We start from the raw sequence: 20,619 nt of genomic DNA on the forward strand, positions 1-20,619 counted from the left end.
TGCACCACAAGACACAATAAAATAGCACCCTCATTTGAATTTCACAAAGGTAATTTCATACCCTGCCTCCTATTATGCAAAGCTGGACTGATAATCACCCTGAGCGTTAGCATGCTGTACTCACAAATTCAGTTTGAGTGGCTGTGAATGAGATGAAATGTGAAATTTTGTTCATCCTTCTTTCCTCGCTGCATAACAGTGGCTGATATCAGTGGTAAGTATCATTCATGCTCCCTATTCTACTTTGTTCCCCTATTCAGATTTTTGCGTTTGGATCAGGGGTCATTTTGGGATTTATGTCTTTGATGCATTCCTTTGCAGGATAATTAGATTAGAGGTAAACATTATAAAATATAAAACCATTGTGGGCGAAATTAAATGTGTCTTAAGGTGTATAATTATGGCGAATTTATTGATTTATTGTTCAATATTGTTAGACAGTAATAAGTTGTATTGGTACTTCAGATTAAATATTATGCCAGTGAAACGCAAATTGCAGTCCACCAAACGTTTTCATTGGAGAACGAGTCCACATTGTGCTTGGAGCCTCTTAATATGTGGGGAAATTTAATGTGGTTTGGAAAACTTTGTTAATACTCTGCTATTACCCAAAGTACAGAGTTAGAGTCCTTAAAACTAACAGCACTGATTACTTTTTTCTTTAGTATTTTAAAAGTTCTGATCACTTTTTTATTGTTTCTGTGTGCTTCTCTATAAAGACAGATGCTGATTTTCAATAAACCACGCCCGAGAACAGCTTAACAATCCCAGCAGTCACTTATAACCCCAATATCTAAATGTCACATGTCCCAGCATTAACACCAGGAGCTGCATTTCTCTCCTAGAGTGCATGCAAGCCCTCATCTCTGCACAAAAAAAATCCAGCACACACCAGGGTTCACAATCACCGTCATGCTGGACCTACATTTACTAGCTCAATCAGTTACTCTCTCCAATAAAGGTCCATTTCTGGACCAAAAGTGTCCTCAGTGTGTCACCTGCAAAAGCCCTCTTAAACGTGACATCACTCCCAAAGACAAACGGCAGGTGTGACAGGAGTCAATATGAGTGTGATCTGAAAGCAATAAGTGTTGGGGATCCCAGGATCCTGGGAGACTTGTGGTCCGCCGTAATGGCTGCAGCGTGGAGGCAGCTGGAGACCAAGGCCAGCTGCTCGCCGTTTCTCCTGCAGCAAGCCTCTGAATTTTACTTTGTTTCCATCTTAATTCCTCCTTGTTTTCCCTTCAGCTAGTTCATGACAGAGAACAGACACATCACTCATGCTCCGTCACTGACTTCACCTAGCCGATGAGAACGTGTTGAAGGCGTTCCGTGAGTCGGTCATTTAGGTATTTGATCTGGTATTCGATTTTATTCAGAACTGTTTCAGCTGATGTGCTGCATATATTCCTCAGCGGGGGGAGAAAAAAAAGACAAATTCCTGCAAACAACATTTGGTTTCAAAGTCAAGTCTGTGTAAAAATAGCCAGCAGCCAGTTGTGGCAAGGGTATGCTACCTCAAGAGAGTATACTGCCCGGCTGGCTGGAGTATGGGAATATATCATTAAAATAACTCTTTGACATTGAAGCCTGACGGCATCCATTTTCTGATGTAACCTTTCGTCTTGTTTTAGTCGACCCGACATTTGTTACGGAAGTGCAGCTCAAGATGAGAATGCAGGGCTGAGTTTTCAAACAGAGCACAAAGGTCATATCTGGCTGTAATTATATTCATCAGATGCAGAGGGGAAAATGCAGTCTCACCCCCTAAGAAAATATTTAGTGTGAGATCAAGCCTGAATTTAGCCTAATTTTCTTGCTACTTGCGGCTGCACTTTTCAAATCTCACGCTTGATCATAAAATTAGAAGCAATGGAAAATATTTAGCATTTTTCACTGAGTGATCTGAAGTGTTATTTCTCTTTTGTAAGAAGAGGGAATGTCTTTTCATTTAAACATGGAGAAAAATCTCTGGGTTTCTGTGTTAAGGTTATGGACAACTGTTATCATTCATACCGCGCCAAGATGATTTCCACAGGAGAGTGTGCGACTGCCAGTAGGCTTGAGTAGGCTGTTATGTATTTATGCCTGGAAAGAACCATCTTTTCTGGGGGATTGATTTGGTCTGGTCCGGGGCCCGTGTACCAGAGGTGGCAGAGTAAATACCTGAAGACTAATGTCTCTGTTCTGGTAATCAATACTCGCCTCATGACCACACACTCCTGGCTACGCTCCCGTTAAAAACAAATTTGTTAATTTTGACAATTTAATTGCTGTGACCATGCATGCCTTGAGTTGTATAAGCAGGTAGTTGAACCTCTCAGTCAGGGAAATGGGGTCTCGGAAAAAAGTGTAACCTGTTGGGATTTATGCACGTTTCTGCTCCCTGTGTGATGAGTGATGAGGTTGAAGTGCCCCTGCGAGATTTTTTTTGTTAATGTGGCACGCCTGCTCTTTGCATAGACTGTTTATCATTGTAATCTTTTTAAATCAGGCTTTAATTTAAATGACAACTTATAAAAAGTTAATGATTGTTGTGAGTTTGCACCTACATTTTTTTATTTTTTTTTTATTAATTAGCAGGGCTTTAAGTTAACACTTTTAATTTGAGTTAAGTCATACACACACTGATAGTTAAAGTCCAACTGATAAAAGTTTAACATTGGGATTGCACACACACACACACACACACACACACACACACCCACACACATGCATAACACCACCAAAACCTCACAGTTGTCAAATTAAAAGAGGAAAAAAATAAACAGTATTGACTTCAAGACCAGAGCGAATGAGAAGTTAGCATGTAGCCTGTCACTTACGCGCACATTTCTTCAATCTGTGACATCACTCTGGTCAAAATAGCCTCCCTCCCTGTTCTGATTGACTCAGCCAAACAACACACTGGCCGGTCAGTTCTTTTTGTTGCGCTTACTTAAGTGTATATTATATTGAGGAACTATTAATAACTTGAGCTTGGGGGTAACAGAAGGAGCATGGATCAGCCTAGTCACGAGGTTCAGTTGCATTAGACTGTGTTTGTGAGGCTTCACACTGTATGTTAGCAGAGCAGTACTGGATTCGCTAAGCTTGTTTACAGTGAAATGCAAAGAAGTTCAAATCCATGTGTTTTTTAAGCTCATGTTAAGTCTCCTGTCCACTTGCTTGGTGTGAATACAATGGCATGTGGTACGTATTAGAGGAGCTGGTAGTAATTTCAGTGCTGCTAACTAAAGAATCCTCCAGGGAGGCTTAATTACAGGAAGACCATTCTAAATATCAGTGAGCTGCATATTTTCCATGACAAGAGATTTTTTATCCCAGCTCTTGTAGCCTTTTCAAAGTACACAGCCCCATGACGCGGTTGTGCATTTTAAGGAAGTGCAATTGATCTCCCCTCAGGTGATGATGAAAACTAAACTATGTGTTTAGCGTCTAACTGGATTAAAAGTGTGTTTGTACCTGAACGCTGGATTAGAAAACACGCACAGAAGCAGCAAAAGGCTCTCGCTATATTGCCAGCTATGTTTACAAAGCGGGAGGACTTGCCAGCCAAGTCTTTGTGCTGTGGAGTTGTGTCTGTGGATCTTTACCATGCACCACTGGGGAATGCAGGGCTCTGTAAATGTTTGCAGATTACCATTTTTCTTAAATAATCCATTTGGAACCTCAAAGTCATGTTGAGTTGAAATCAAAACAGGCAGTAAGCGACCCTCGTTTTGTTTTAAATGTGTTTGAATATATATTTTATGTGAATTGGTGTCTTATTTTATGTTTAAAGTCAAAATGAATTTAGGGTTATCATGTCAGCCTTTTGTCTGCGTGGGTTTGCTCGTTGTTTTCAGTTTGTCTGCCTGCACGTTGCGCTGCAAGCCTGAAAATGCAACACTAGTCAGGATTGCTCCTAACTGATGAATCAGAGTTAAACAACAGTGCTAATCAATTTTATAAATGGTTTTACTAGAGGATAAACACACTATACTTTACAAAAAAATGTTCTTTCTCTTGGCAAAATGAAGTTCAAACCCACCTTTGGAGGCTGCCAGAATGTTTTACAAAATTAATAAGCTAAGTTACTTTACTAAGTAGCCTTAAATTGATGTGCTTTATATGGAGAGTGGTGAGTGAATGCAGCTCTGAAAATGAATTTGTAAATTATGCTTAAATTCAGATTGTTTGCTTTTATTTGTACCCCTATAACTGTATCTTAAAGCAGTGGGAAATAAAGCTAATAGCTTGTATCAGAGCACCAGCTTCTTATTACTCAATCTAAAAATAACTTTTCCCCTGTCGTTGTTTACTGTCTGTAATATTTGCTTATAATTGCTTTTTTTTGGTCTTTATGGAGAGAAGATGTCTAAGTCGATATGTTTGATTTGAGTTAAAAATTAAATCTACTCAAACGTAATCACTGCAACTCTGAAATCCACCAATCTCCTCACTGAGATAAAGTTAAACAGGTTTATTGTGTTACGAAATAAAATCTAACTCCATGCACAACACTGTCTGTGACCTGTAACGTACTGAAGGCAAAATAAAAAAGCCCCCTTTTCCCTCCCTCCAGCGTCCGAGGAGGATATTCTCAAAGGCAAGCAGTCCATCAGGAGTCAGGCTCTGGGAAATCAAAACTCGGAGAGTGAGACATCACTTGACGGAGACGATGACACTCTGTCATCCTTAGAGGAGAAGGACCTGGAGAACTTAACAGGTAAAGAAATGGCTCATCCTCCTCACCTCTCAGTCATTCCCACCCCCTCCCTGCCCTGCTGTGTTTGTCCTGCAGCTCATTTTCATATTGCACAGTATCCTACATATACTCTGTTTGCAGCACTGAATAGTGAGTTATAAAGCACTTTGTGTTGTCTGTAACACCCATATGATTTCACTGTTTTCCCCATATGATGTTGCTGTTTTGCTCTGATATCACAGCTTGTTTTTGCATCAATAATGTGAACATGAAAACAGGCTTTTAATTAAAGCTTTATCCTGCATTATAACTCTGTAAACCTCTTTCATTATGGCACCACTATCCTAGGAGAGCACTGGTGCAAACACTGTATTTTCAGTTTCCTGTCTACCACTGGAGGTCTGCTTCACAAACACACACACAGGCCTGAGTAGCAACTCTCTAAACATTTTTTTTATCCAGCAGTAGCCGAGTTTATCCCAGGATACTGCTCACACTGAAATGGGACATTATCTGATTGAGGGAAAAGCAGCATCGCTTAAATAAAACCTCCCCCTGCATGAGCCTGATCAACACAGCCTTATATGACATTCACCTCACGATGTTGTCAGTCTTGTTGCTGCGATTTAAAGAATACTAATTAAATATCATATAGTCCGCTAATCGGATTGCGGTGTAATCCTCATTTTTATGTGCAGTGACAGCGCTCAGCAGACTAAGCTGCATTAATGGGGCTCAGAGTGCTATTAAAATAACGCAACTGGAGGACAATAGGATTAAACGTTGGATCCTGTCTAATAAAGTGATGTGTATACTGTGAGAACAGAGGCAGAGGTTGTCGGGAGAGGCTTCAGCTTCTCCTCTTAAACAGCTGTCTGCTTCAGGTGTAATTGAATGTCTTTGACTGAATGGAACAAAAAGAAACCGTGTTATTTCAGCCCACGGATAACATGTCAGTACTCACGGGGTTCACGAGAGGCAGAGGAATGAATATCTATCTGTTTATTCCATCCGTTTGCACCGGAGTGCGGCTGCTCAGGGAAATCAAACCGGCCTCCGAGCCTCCTTTTTCCGCAGCGCAACATCTGCAAATACAATGCCTCATATAGCGCAGAGCCGGGCACAGCTCACACCCACAGCTCCCCTGAGCCCGGCTCTCATTGTCATACTGGCATAAATTAAGATTGATGAGAGATTAAACAGAGCTTCACCCAGCAGCCCGCAATCAATTGGGTCTGACTGACAGTCGAGTTTTGACAATTATCTCTCCAAGTTTGCCACTTTCTAGTCATTTATTTTAGTGCGGGTGTTTTATTTTGGCGCATGCGGTGCGCAGCCTTTGAATTTATTATAGATGATCAATTGAAGGAGGAAAACTATAGATAGTGTTTAACGTAAAATATTTTCATATAAACATAATTCTGCGGATAAATAGTCTCAACTTTTAAAATAGACGCAAATTATCATTAGCTTTGGCGTGTTTATCTTCACCACTTGCACCACTAAGGCCCAAACTTTGTTTCTAAGCAGCCACCATGTCACTGCAATCCCTTATTGAGTTTTATATGTTTACCTTCACTGCGTAAAACCAGCGCAGGCCTATATTCCCTCCACCTGGAGAGAAGGACACTCTGCATGTCTCTCTGACCGGCATGTGTCTGTCCTCCAGGCCCTGTAAACTTGAGCACCAGTGTTCAGCTGGTGGCTCCGGCCGCGGTGGTGAAAGGCACCCTGTCCATCACCGCCTCCGAGCTCTACTTCGAGGTGGATGAGGAAGACCCGGGCTTTAAGGCCATCGATCCAAAGGTAAGACACTCGAGCTCCATTTGATTTTGATTTGACTGAATTTAAAATTGTCACTTTATCGCAGCAATGCTCGCGTTCATAATACATGTTCATATCCTTAATATCTGCAAGTGTGTAATTTTTAAATGAGCAGAAACGGAATTAATAGCGAGTTTCCAACTTTATCTAAACACCTGATAATGTGTCGAAGAAGATATCCATGTCTTGTCAGTGTCTTAAAATAAAGTTAAAATATGAATATATTTATATCAAGAAAAATATAATTTGCCGCATGCTGTCATTTTTTGGAAACGATTCTGTCATTTTTCCTCATAAATATTTTTTTAAGTAAATTAAACATCACGACAGCGTTTTATAGTTTAGTGGTGATAATAAATGAAATGTTTTTGTAATAAATAAATAAATAATCTAGCTGTCTTTATAGGTAGAACACAGCGACATATGGACCAGGCCTGCAGCATTTTTTTTTTGTCATGGCAAACAGATTTTTTTTTAAAATTAATAAATTGCACGTAAATGTAGTACGCTGATTAAAAAGTAATAAAAAATAAATTTTGGGCTGATACTGATAATCCCAGTCGCATTGTGATAGTACTAACTCCATGTTCAGTGCAGAGGACTGCTGACCCACAGGTGGTTGTGTTTGCTCACTTTAACAATCCAGAAAATTATCGCATTTGCTTTTAAATGTGCAGCTGTGTCTTTAAATTTGTCCATTTTAATAATGCCCGCATTTATTTGGATGTGATTTTTATATGAGTATCCATGGATATAAACATGACAGTAAAGGTGTCATAGAAGCTTCTTTATCTAAAATCAGCCGCATTACACAGATTAAGGTTTGGGGTTTTGCTGCAGGCCCTGTGCTCCTGCTGCTGCTGTTCAAACACAGAGATGCTCCCAGGCCTATATATTAACATGAGACCGCTGATTTACATTCATTCGAAAATCCTTTAGAGCCTGTGACGCACTGTAAAAATAACTTATGGCCTAAAGTCAGCTGTGCACATTCCTTCTTTTAAATTTAGCAATTTTTTTTCCCTTTTATAGTTTCCAGTGTTGAGCACAGGTCATCTTTCTGTGGTCAAAGTGAATAATTAAATGATTCTTCTTATCAGATAATAGGAAAAATAAAAAGCAACAAATTTGCCTGTCACATCAGCTGTCAAAACACGTCAAGACACGAGGTCAAGTTGTAATTTAATTTGCAACATTTTTATTAACATTTCTTTCTTTTTTTTAAAGTCACATAATGAAAAAAATTGAACTTGGCACGCTACATTTTTATTCTTTCACTTAACGATTTTGTGCATATATTTAAATAAAAGTTTCTTCACTTTGTGAAAACATTTAAAGAAGACAACTAAAAGTTATTACATTTATCTGAAAATGTACCTTCACTTTCTCTCATGGCAGTGGCCCAATTGCTCCATTTTAAAAGGGTTTTTTGTTGTTTGCTCGCTGCGTTATTTTGTCACTGATTATTTTTTTTATTTTCACATTGCTTGGAGAATCAGTTGCAGAATCATCTTTGTCCTTCTCTGAAGTTTTATCCCAAAATGTCTCTCGGCTCTGTCTCGACAAATCACTTTATAGTTTGTCCAAACTTTTAGCATTGGTGAGGATTTCCCTCGCTAGTCTCCACGTCTGCTTAGCAGCAGCCTCCAGGGCTGAGTGAGGCTTTCCCTGAAACAAGTCCAAGTTTGGCAAGAAGTAGTGGGGACATCTGCGGCACTGCAGACAGGATATGAGCTGCAGCAGGATGCCATTCAGTCGGTCTCCGAGGCAAGACTCGTCCCAGTCGGTCTCTCTCGGGTGTTTCTCGCACTCGTACAGCAGCAGGGTCTTCATGTGGTAGTTGTTGAGCGGCTGTCCCGGTAGCTCCAGGTGACGGTCCCTCAGAGTCTTCAGCACGGACAGACACTTCTTCCTGCAGCCGGCCATGAGCAGCCTGTTCTCGGCCTCACTGAACTGCAGGACCCAGGCGTCGCTCTCTGCAGAGCTCTGCTTCCCTGTTAAGGAGTAGCACTCTTTGGAGAGGAGGTTAAACCCCTCGGCTTTCACTTCTGCTACCCGGTTAGGACCAGGCCAGGGGATGTGGGGCATGGGCCACTGAGCTGCACTTCTAGGCCAAATCCCAGTGCACTTGAACGCGGGGGTGATCTGCACCACATACCTCTCCCTGATCCGTAGTTTGACCTCGCTGGTGTCCGCCACCATCTTTACCACGTCGCGGTAGCTGCATTTATCCACGGCCTGTGCCACCAGAGTCTGAAACCTGGAGCGGATCTTCCTGGCCGATAAGTAGCCCGAGGCGGTGATGAACTCGACCCACAGCGACATGCTCCTTTTGCGGCCGTCACTCAGCTTCAGCACCGCGCAGCCGGGCAAGGAGCCGTCATCCACAAAGTTGAACACCCCCATTTGGTTGAGGTACAGCACCACCTCAAACTCATTGGGGGAGATGACCTCCATCCCCTCATAGCGCGCATCTATCTCACTGAGGGAGCTGATAAACCGGGGCTCCTGCACCTCCACCTCCTTCAGGACATCCGACACCACTTTACAAACCTCCCTTATAGTCTTCGCAATGGCCGCTTTGCGCGCTTGGCATCTCTCGTTGTAATATTTGTTAAGCTGGTAAACCAGCTTTGCCTGCGTCGCAATCATGTTTGGGCAGAGGTCCGGGCTGTACACCGGAGAATCGCAGTAAGCTGACGGATCCAATGCTTACCGGTAAAGCCAGAGGCAAATGCTTCCCCGTGCAGGAAAAGTGTGTAATCAAAGTTTTTTTTTTTTTTTTTTTTTGCTTTTAGCAGCGGATGGACGTCAGTGTGAGGAGGAGGAAACGGATAGGGATGCAACGTATTAGCCTGCTAAATATCAGTCCAACTCAAGAGCACTTCCAGCAGCGCTAGGTAGATTCATATTCAGGTTGTGTGGGTCACCGTCCGTGTCCTGGGCTGCAGACGCTTAAGGCTAAAAACATGGTCTGTGGCCACTCATCTCCTCTCGCTGCTATCCTCTCCTCTCTCTCTGCGCCCCCCGCTCACTTTTCGTCCACACTCAGCTGTGAGCTGGACTTGTGTAGTTTATGAATGGTTCCTTTAGCAAGAGTGAAAGGGGTCGGGCTTCTCTTCCTGCAATCATGTGCGGAGCTGTCAGTGCGCACAGCCAATCAGAGCAGAAGAGCTCTAGTCCGCCTCAGCAGCGCCGGGGCGCGCGGAGCTGTCCGCTGCTCCCCAACTCGACACAGGCAAACACAAACCTTCAGGTTTATACGCTCAGATTCTACTGTATACTCTCTATGCCGGCAGTAAAACACTTTTTTCCCCAGTGTTGCTCTTTGTGCGTAATTTCGCTCGGTGCGCTCTGAGGATTAGGAGTGTAGGCACAGTGTGAGTGACAGCCTTTAACTTTAGACCCGCTTGTATTGTGCAGATAAGTCTCTCTTTTTCTCCGCTTTTAATTGAATGTGTTGAATCGTATTTTCTTATCTTTTAAAGGCTTATTGACACTTAGTATTATTTGCTCTCATCCATTAATTTACGCAGCATGTCTTACTTTTACCGTAAAATGTCTGGTGGGCTGCGTTGCCTTAATTTTGACATTTTTAATAACTGTTTTACAGTTTTAAAAGGTGATTTTCCCTTTTTAGAAATAGACATCAACACAAGGCATGGTCAGCTGGTGGCATTATTTGTAAATTAATTTTAAACTTAAAAAAATTAAACATGTATGTGAGCGTTTTTCTGACTTACTCTCTTAATTTAATATCATGTCTAATTCTCTTTTATTCTGGGATACGTCCTTTAGCGAGTGTGTTTTTGTCCCAGTCGTGTGAAATTGTATCTTTTTTTTTGAATAAGCATGAATATTTAATGCGGTTGAATATTATTTATCCTTTTTTATTTAGCTGATGCAAGTTAAAAACTGTAGGCTAAATGTGGAGAGTGCACCTGCGGCATGTAGGCTCAGAAAAGCTTTAATAGCAGCCGAAAATCTAAACTGATCACACACATATTAACACTCTTGATATACATCTGAGTTTTTTTAAACTAATCAATTGATTAAATTTTATTGAACATTTAGTCTTATTCACACAGTCGATATTTTGGATTGAGTCAAATAACTGAAGCAAGACGCGCGCGCGCGTGTGTGTCCGCGGCTTTGCACACACACACACACACACACACACACACACACACACACACACACACACACACACACACGTTAATTTGCCCGTGGCTTTATCGCCGTGAACCTTGTCCATACTGAATAATTTAACCGGGGGTCTCTCCGAGGTTGTAATTGAAGTCCTCTTGTCACCCAGACTTCATGCTGGAGGACTGAAGATGAAGGAGAAGAAGAAGAAGTCATTACTTTCTCCCACAGACAAGCGGCTGTGGTGTGAGAGACATATTTAGACATGTAAACATGCTGGAAACATAAAAAGCCGCAGTGTAAGCCATATGAAATGTTTAGGCGAAGTAACGCAGCCTGCTACTCCAACACGTGTCCGTCGGTGCTGTTAACAAGGTCGCGGTCATTATGTGCGTCTGCGCGTAAAATTATATGAAGCTGATTGGAGCTTTTCTGTTACTTTTAAGTCTCAATTCTTCCAAGGCTTGGGTTAAATACGTTTTTTTAATTTCAGGTGATTATCTTGTTTGATAAAACCCGTCACATCCTCACAATCACAGCCACAGCAGAACGTTTCCAATGTTCATATATATAGGCCTATGTATAGAAAATGACGGTACATTTTCTAAGCTGCTAACTTTATTGAAGAGGCCATAAAACGCCAACATCGAGCTACTTTTAATAAATAGTAAATAATATATGCATGCACATCATCACACTTGTTACAGAAATAATTCCACATGATGCAGAATATTGATTTAACACTGATTTCCAAACCAGAAAGCCATTTACTGATATGAAGTAGCCAACTATGCGAGGGAAATAAGCTACAAACATTTCAGAAAAGGCAAAGATTAATGACCCCCCCCCTTCATACTTATCACATCTTCTGGACTTCATCATGTAGGCTTTTTTTTGCAAGTGCTGATGAGCCTTTAGGGAGTGTAAAGTGACCTATGATTAAATTTGTAGAATTTATTATTTAGTTGAGTTTGAATGACCTGCTGAATATCACGCCAACAAATAGCCTTTCAAAAATGCATAATATGTAAGTTAAAGTAGATTTACCTGGGGTCACATCATATTTTTCTATTCGCTATACATTGTCTTATATATCAAATTTAATTGCACAATTTATGGATGAATATTTTGCATAGTTTCCTTTGGTTTTTGACTCAGCAGGGATTTTTTTTCACCTTGAATTGTAAAATTAACTTTGCTCACAGTGGAGGGGGTTCAGTGTCAGATTCACCCTTCCCCACCAAGAAAAAAACACTCAAGGGGAAACAAAATCGAGTAGCATTTACTTGTGTGTCATGACATTAGAACATGATGCACAAGCAGCTAAATGAACACCTATGTGGACATTCTTCCCAGAACTAGAGTTTTAAGAGAAACTGTGGCGAGATGAGCAACAGTTGACTTGGCAGCCGTGATTCATTGTGAAATTTAAAAGAAATGTTAAACTGAGATTTGGCATTCCTTCCCCTCCGCATCACGCTCGAGTAAAGCGATAGCTATCCCAATGTTTGAAAAAATTAGGAAAAAGATAGAAATGAATGAGGAAAAAATGTCTGGCTGTTTGATTTCTGGATGACTGTGTGTTATCAAGCTCACAGCTCCAGAGAGATTAATGGACGCTACTTGGAGAGCAAGTGTCCAAATATTATGAAGGACGTGATAACTGCAGCTTAATGAAATATTTGGCGACACAGATCTTTATAAAGACATTAATTATGAATCCGCTTTGGCCCACCTATCAAACCACATGCTTCTGAGCAACTGTGTTCATTTTTTATGGCAATGTAGAACGGACTGGATACAGTGGATTGGATTTTATTAGGTCTGTCTATTTCTGCAGTTAAAATGGAAAGGTCAGCTGTATACCTCAGAAAACTGTGCGTGTATGTACGTCTCATGCGGTGAGCTGCACGTTACAGTTGAAGGTGGAAAACAGAAGTAGGGTCAGCACACTGCTGGGACAGCTGGGAGCAACTTTTGGAGCATTTGGTATAGTTTTTAGGTTATTGAATCTGTTTTTATCACTTTTCTCCTTTATCCCCGTTCTTCCCTTTTATAGTCTGAATATATCTAAATACATATCTAATGACAAAGGCCGCCTCACTCATTAATCCATTCTCTCAACTTCTTTGTGCTCTTTATCTCCTGAAAACGTTCAGAATTATCTGTGGTTCCCTAAAGAGTTCCCCCTGGTTTATATTGACTGGAGAAAAGATCAGGGGCCTGTCAGGGAGCTCTTTGATCTGAGCCTGTGTGACGACTCCACAGTGATCCCCTCACGAGCACAAAACAGTGTCCATGCCTGTGCAAATCTCTGCCAGCTGATGAGTAACCTCGCTGCCTCTCATCTTTTTTTTCCCTCTCCCTCTCCCTCTCTCTCTCTTCTTCTGTCCTTGTTCTGTCTGTCTTTTCATACGGTCTCAGCTTTATTCTTCTTTTCCCTCTCCTCTCCTACCAGATTACGCTGAGTACCCCCAGGTGGCTCATTACTGCGTATACTACACTGTTTCAGTAACATAGTTTACAATTAGAGAAACAACCACAAAGACATAATTTGTCCTTTAAACATATTTGAAACATATTTTTATGCGAGGATCCTGTTTCATGAATGTCATAAAATGTTTGTAAAATTGAATTTTAGTGATAATTTGGTCAGTCTTGTTCATCTACTTGTTGAATCCTTAATGCATATGTACTGTGGTGCACAGTCATATTAACAATGACTATGGTTACATTTTGTAGCATAGCATGGCATGGCATTAGAGATATTTGAGCAAGGCAATAGAAAGAATTGGTTTGTTTTGCAACAGAGTGTGCAACAGTTTCCTCTCTCTGTCTGCTTGAGTTAGCGTGCTTTGTAATTCCAAGTGAGTGATAAGGGAGGGGGATGTCAAATGCTTGGCTATTTTAGGTAGTGCTCTTTTTCCCTTTTCCTTTCACTGGAAACATGATAGGTGCAGAGAAAGTGTCTCACTAGCTCACAACGCACACACACATGTGCACACAGAGCAACGTCGGCACACATGTGAACCGAGCGGGTAAATTTTTGATGCTCTTGTTCACACATTTTGTTGCTGTCTTCCAAACCCGGATGGACCCAGCTGCTCCCTCCATAGAGGGCTCAAAGAAAATCATCGCAGGCAGCTAATTGCCTGGCAGGCCCCTGCATCTGCTCGGCAGATAGCAGAACTGATGAAGTCACGGAGCAGATGTGTGTTTGCCTGTGTGTATGTATGTGTGTGTGTTTAGCAGCACGCTCTCTGTGTTTAGACACAAGCCATCAATATTGCATGTGGAGTTATTGTTGCAGAGCCACTCCTGGAGACTACTAATATTGCATGAATGAGGAAGTGAAATTTGCTCTACTTGCAGCTGATTGGTCACAGGAAATACCAGCACAAACCTGATTGGAGGAGCCTTCCCTTAGATCCCCATTGCAAGCTGAGTGTATCATAAACTACTCATGTGTCCTGATAGCAAACTATTTACTCATTTTAACTGTGTTTGAGTGTGTCATCCTTTCACAGCGACAAAATAAAAAGTGTGTACATAGAAGTGCTGGAATGCACATTAAAGCCATTTTGTTCGTGATGGACAATGTTGTCTCGCAATCCATCACACACCGGAAATGAAAAAGCGTCTCGCAGCAGTAAAAAAAAAAAAAAAAGTGAAATATTGAGAAGGATGGTCTGACAGCTCCAGCAACAGGCTGAAAAATAAAGAAACTAAGTTTGAAATATTTTTGGAAAACAGTTTTACTTTTTATTTATGAATTCTTCAAAGTGTAATTTCAAAGCTGCGGAATGAGGTTGGCCAACAACTTTTATACTCATGTCAGTTTAAAATAGTGAAGTACATATAATAGCTTGTAATTGGACTAACTGCAAAAATATTGCATTGACAATTTACCAACCTTGTCTCCTAGAAGTTATGTTTGTATGTTACTAAACTGCTCTCTTAATTACGTCGTGACGACATAATTGCTGCCTGGGTTATGTTCAGAGACATTTCTTTCAGGTAACAAAACACTACTTTGATGTACCGAAAAAGCTTGACAAGGTGGTGGTTTGGGGAGGATGGTGTGTGTACAAAGTGCAGGACCTTGCCTCGATAATCCCAGGTTCATGTCCAGACTCTTGTGTTCGGTTTAGGCAACAAAAGCAGTTTGGTTATGGTTAGGGAAAGATCCTGATTTTTATAAAAAATGTTAATAAAAAAGGTAATAAAAAGTAATGCTGTAGTCGCTATGACTGGATACTGTGTTGCAAGATTGCCTTTTTGTCGGAAAACAACTAGAGTATATTGTCAGTAGACACTCATTGTGTTAATAGAAAATGTAATTTACTTGGCATGAGGTTTCCCTCAAAACATATTTGATATTCAAAATTAGTTGTATATAAAGGTAATTTCTAGAGGACAGGGCTGCAACTTTAAGTTTCAAGAAGTTTATCGTCATATGCACAGTAAAAACACAGCGGTTTATACCAAACAATTGCATTTTTAATTGCTTTGATAGTGTAAGGTATGCCTCTGGGATTGAGACACATTTTGGGAGGAACCAACCAATGAAGGAGAAGTAATTCAGTTATCATTCAATGGGCCACAGCAGTGTTAAAATCAAATAAAACTGCATTTGCAGAAAAAAAGTGGCTTATTTGTTAAAATGGCATCCTAATGTCAACCAGTTTATTGGACTAGCAAAACACATTTAATGACTGCAGAAATCATGCCATGCAGCTAGTGATACGTTATATACACTATAAATTACACAATAAACGTATACTCCCAAAAAAATCACACTTAAAAATCAGAGCATCTGACTTTATATAATGTTATTTTTGCCTCATATAACCTCCTCAGCTCTAACTCTAACGAACTTTTAGCTTGAGCTTTTTCTGAATCCTGTGGACATTCACACTGTGTTTCCAAAAACTTTTAGCCAAAGGTCAGGTAGTAAAGTATTTTGGGAAGAATGCCAGTAATTTTTTTTGTAAAGGTCAGTGTTCAACCTTGGACTATGCAGTGATAAAACCCCCATTGAGAAGACATTGGTAACTCTAATTAGTGGGGTGGTGACGGCTCCTCAGGGTTAGCTGGAGTGGCTGAATGGATGGTCACTCAGTCAAAGAAACCACCCTGGTGTTATGTAGCGGCCAGTCCCATATCGTTAAGCTCTCCCTAAAGTGTCAAACAGCTCGGGACCGCACCCCTCCCCCCTCCTCCTGCTCGCTCCGCCAAACTCTCATGGTCACCAGGGACGACCTTCGGCTGCAGCTGCCAATCACAAAGAGCCATGGCAGCGAGAGGTCTCTGAGAGAGGAGCCTATTGATTTTCCAGTTAGAGCCTAAGTAGTGTGTGCTATAGGACTAACGGACAGCCCAAGCAGGTATGTCATTATCAATGAGCCCAAGGAAACGGATCCCCTCGCTCTCACTCATTCATATTGGCCTCGTTCCCTCCCTTGTACCCTCCCTCTGTCTCTCCTTCATCCCGTTCCACCATCCATTCCTCTGCGATATCCTCGTCCGCTCTGACAGAGTGCATCCTGAGATGGTCAATAAATCGCTCAGCCACACCACGACAACAACCGGCAGAGTGATGGGTTAGGATGACCTTCTTTCTCTTTCCTTCCCCTCTTTCCGTCACTCTTTCTCTGTCTGCCCCTCCCTGCATTCCAGGTACAGTAATTATAGTACCTGTGAAACATAAAGCGTTTCCTTACCGGAGACAGACTCGTTAGCATCACAGCCGTCATGTGTTTTCCCTCTCCTCGAATCCTCAACATCCAGGATCGGTTTAATCTCAAGCATCATTCCCCGCAGCCCACTTTGCCTCATCCAGTCATCAGGAAACCCAATTATTATCATACTGCTCCTCTCGATTTGCCTCACTGCTTATGTCAAGTCACGGTCCGAGCTTTGGGAGCTGCTCAACATAAAGACATGTGCAAACAATTACGAATGATTTAAGCCAATTAGAGAAGATAAGGCCAAATAAAGGTTTAAAGCTTCCTGAAGTGAGTTTCTGTTTCCCAGTAGAGCAGTAAAGTCTTGTTACCTTCTTTACTGTCCCTTCATCTCTCTCTCCGTCTCCAACACACTAGATGCACTCACACCCCACCTTTAGTTCCAATCCTCTTTGAGTCTCCGACCACATCAGTGGTTGTGATATAGTCTCTCGTGTTTCACTCCAGTTGTTATAGGGAGGTTATATCAGCGATGATTAACTCATTCTGTAGGGATGAGGTCAGCGGTCCCCTGGCCAGATGTGGGGTGTTTAAGAGTAGTGGAGGAAGACTTGTTAAAGGGAAATTTCGGTTTATTTCAACCTGTCTCCTATCGTCCTAAATTTGTTTCAAGTGACTAGTGACATAAAAATAATAGTTAGCATGTTAGCCGTTAGCCTAGATACAGCCCGGGCACATAGTAGCGTCAAACCTGTTAAAAAGTAAGTGAACGGGCATCCTTTCAAGTGCACAGTTAGTCTACTAAACAAGCTTTTTTTCCACAAAGACTGCCTCATATTGTTAGAATAAATGTCAGAGAACATATAGAAAACGACATGTAAACGTGTTGTCTTACCTTACCGGTGTGCTGCCATGTTTGTTTACCATTTAGCTCCGCTTTCCAAAGTGCGACCGAAATATATCTGACGAGCTCTAGATAAAGCCCAGCTGGATACTACTCTAGGTGGAGGTGTCTCGTCCTCAGTCACATCCAAACCTTGAAAATAAGGCTGCAAGCGGTCCCATTCCTTGCAACAGAGGCATTCCTCTTCTGTGGGCATTGGGGCACAGCATTCACAGGTATACCACCAATCTCCAGAGCTACGCAGCCTTGCAGCAGCCATTCCTCCTCCTCTCTCGTCCTCTACCTGTTGCACCTCTCTCTCTCTCCTCCTCCGTTCTTCAATTTCACGAAGCTCTTCCTCAGTGTATTCTGGCTCAAATAAATAAGGGCGGCCATCAAACTCTGCAAAATCAAATTCCTCCTCCACAAAGTTGAAGTCTGGCAAAAAGTCAGCCATTATTCTATAAATCTTTCATAAAATAAATGAATGAACTTTTCAGGCTACTGTCCGGTTCTACCTTGCAGCTGCTGCGGCTTGTTCTCGCGAGATTTCAGGCACGGTATGAGATCGCTGCTTGTTTTCGCGATATTTCAGCTGCGCTTTGGAAAGCAGAGCTAGAGGGATAAACAAACATGGCAGCACACCAGTAAGGTAAAACAACATGTTTACATGTTGTTTTCTATATGTTCTCTGACATTTATCCTAATGATATGAGGCGGTCTTTGTGGAAAAAAAGCTTGTTTAGTGGACTAACTTTGCACTTGAAGTATGCCCGTTCACTTACGTTTTAACAGGTTTGACGCTACTATGCGCCCCGGCTGTATCTAGGCTAACGGCTAACATGCTAACTATTATTTTTATGTCACTAGTCACTTGAAACAAATTTAGGACAATAGGAGACAGGTTGAAATAAACCAAAATTTCCCTTTAATGATGGACCTCAAAGCTATGGAGACCCCAAGAAACTGTCTCCTTGTTGTGCTTATAGCCCATATCTGGGCACTTTTGGCCATTGGAAACATGGTTAGAATTCAAGATGGCTCTTTCTTTGTTATTGTTTGTATTACGCAAATGGTGGCTCTAGAGAGAGAAATATTCTGTCTGTCTTCCGGTCTGTTGGTTGGTTGGTCAACTAGTTAGGTACAGACTGAAATATGGCGACAACTATTGGATCGATTGCTGTGAAATTCCATTCACACATTCATGGTCCATAGAGGATGAGTCCAACCAGCTCAGTCACCAGAGGAAAATGTTTGTACATTGCTGCAAACCCCGAGTATGTGACATTTGCACGTTGCATACTTACATCAATGTTTCTAAAGTGACAAAGTGTGTGTCATCTGGTGGTGGAGGGGAGGGTGGATCTCATGACACTTTGGCGAGACACTGCAGACCACTGTTCAAGATCGACAAACAACAAAACTGCTTTTGATTTAATGACTAATTGCTGTTTTCACGGGCTGCAAACAGGTTTTTTATTGTTTCCCGAGAAATTGCTGCTTTTCCTGCTGAGATTGTGCCAGCAGCAGGTCAAAGTTTTCTCACACAGTTAAATATCTCAGTATTTGACACTAAATGTTGTACAGACAGTCATGGTTCCCAGATGATGAATCCTAATGAACTTTAGTGACACCCCCTCTAATGCCACCATGACATTTGTGGTTTTGCGTGAAATTCCAGCACCATCATCAGGCTTTATACTTCGGTTCTTCAAAACTATTGACATTCCCTTTAGCCTCAGCTGCACTTTGTGTTTAGTTTTAATCTGTGAATATTAGCATGCTAACATGCTAAACTAAGATGGCAAACATGGTACAAATTATACCTGATGACAGCATTTAGCTCAAAGCACCACTGTGACTGTCTCACAGAGCAGGTGGCATGACTATAGACTCTTGTTCTAATGAGACACTTTCAGTTCAGTTAGGAGATATGTGACTTTTTTTCCTACCCTAAACCGTGACTCTTGTGCAAACTAGGCTGATGAATCTCTGCAGCGAGTGGTAACCAGGTAGGACAGGTCGAGGAAAGCCGATTGCCACATTGGCAATCACATAAAGAACCATTAGACAGTGTGTCATCTCGCCACCTAATGATGACTAATGTCTCCCTTCCAATTGCTCTTCCCTCACACACACACACACACAAGCACACAAACAACTGCCCCATCTCTTTTCACCAATAAACATGCTCGGCCTCTCGCTATCCCTCTGTTTGTAAACTGACTTTGGACCTTGACACATCCACAGGCCACTGTGGCCGAGACCTGGCTCACACTTAACCAAGCACCTCCAGACAAAGAGCTGCCGCCCCCTCTTTGCACCTGAGCCTAGCCCCTCCATCATGCTCCATCTCTGGGCTTGACTGGGCCAGTCAGGGGGCAGGTGCCTCCCCTCCCTTCCTTTGATTGATCCCCGCTCTCCATCATTTATTCTCTTCGTCTGCCTCTGACACACGTGTCAAAGGCAACACGCCAGCCTGATGGATAGGCCTGTTTATGGATGCCAGTCTGCCTGGTAGGCTACTGATATTACAATCAGCACCTGTGTACCTGCTGTTCACACAAGCCTGTGTTATTCAGCTGAGGTCAGAGAGACACCCGGCTCCAATTGAAAGATCGATGTCCAGCCCAGCGTATTAGAAATTGGAATTGTAAATGTGGTCTTGTTTTGTCAGAAAGGTCTCGGCTGCATTTCAGATGATAAAACTAGATCCATATGTCAGAGATTATTTTGAGTAAATATGTGTGTTGTTGAGCGTCCTTTTATCTATATTTCTAATTGTAGAATGCCTCATAAATACAAAAACTAAATGACAGGACGAGGGCATTATATTCGTCATAGCTGTTAATTTCTAAAAGAAATCAAGAGTAGTTCTAACCAGATGTATTTGTTTTTATGTGGTAAGGTGGTAGCATTGATGTGCACTCTGTGTAAAGACATCTCATGTGCCGGAGGGCAAAATGTTACATCGCTGAATTCTGGTGCCTCCATTGCCATTATGGTTAATGACCCATCCAGTCTGGTTGAAATGGCACATCCATAGGGACAGTCTGCAGATTACTTACTCATCCAAGACCCCTTTCTAGCAGACAGCAGCACAACGGAGCTTTACTTCTGCTCTATAGAAGCAAGACTGTAGAATATGATGAAGTAGAAATAAAGAAGCAATTCTGATACACGAATGATCTGGTCATACACAGAATAGATACACTCTTTTTCTAGTTGTGACTTCTCTAAACCTTTAGTTATCTTGTCAGTGTAACATCTCAATAAAAAATATGATGTGCTCAAAATTTGTTCCACACCAGCAATCACTTTAGCTTCTTTCAGCTAATGGTTTGGCTTGTAGAACTTGAAATTTTAATGTTTTCATTTACCCTCATCAC

General features: G+C 41.7%; 2 protein-coding genes across 8 annotated transcripts in view; one reads left to right on the forward strand and one right to left on the reverse strand.

Moving 5' to 3' along the window:
• Positions 1 to 20,619, forward strand: part of lrba (LPS-responsive vesicle trafficking, beach and anchor containing) — a 236,340-nt gene that overhangs the window by 139,325 nt on the left and 76,396 nt on the right. For all 7 annotated transcript variants that reach the window (XM_033624965.2, XM_078166196.1, XM_033624967.2 and 4 more), the window contains exons 38-39: positions 4,568 to 4,711; positions 6,360 to 6,496. In XM_033624965.2, coding sequence (XP_033480856.1) covers positions 4,568 to 4,711; positions 6,360 to 6,496 — 281 coding nt within the window. The remainder of the gene's footprint in view (positions 1 to 4,567; positions 4,712 to 6,359; positions 6,497 to 20,619) is intronic.
• On the reverse strand, positions 7,696 to 13,119 carry mab21l2 (mab-21-like 2). Its single transcript, XM_033624969.2, has one exon. The coding sequence runs from the start codon at positions 9,164 to 9,166 to the stop codon at positions 8,087 to 8,089; it is 1,080 nt and encodes a 359-aa protein (XP_033480860.1). The 5' UTR covers positions 9,167 to 13,119; the 3' UTR covers positions 7,696 to 8,086.

The sequence above is a fragment of the Epinephelus lanceolatus genome, chromosome 3 (assembly GCF_041903045.1).
Source record: "Epinephelus lanceolatus isolate andai-2023 chromosome 3, ASM4190304v1, whole genome shotgun sequence".
In the NCBI taxonomy this organism is placed as follows: Eukaryota; Metazoa; Chordata; class Actinopteri; order Perciformes; family Serranidae; genus Epinephelus; species Epinephelus lanceolatus.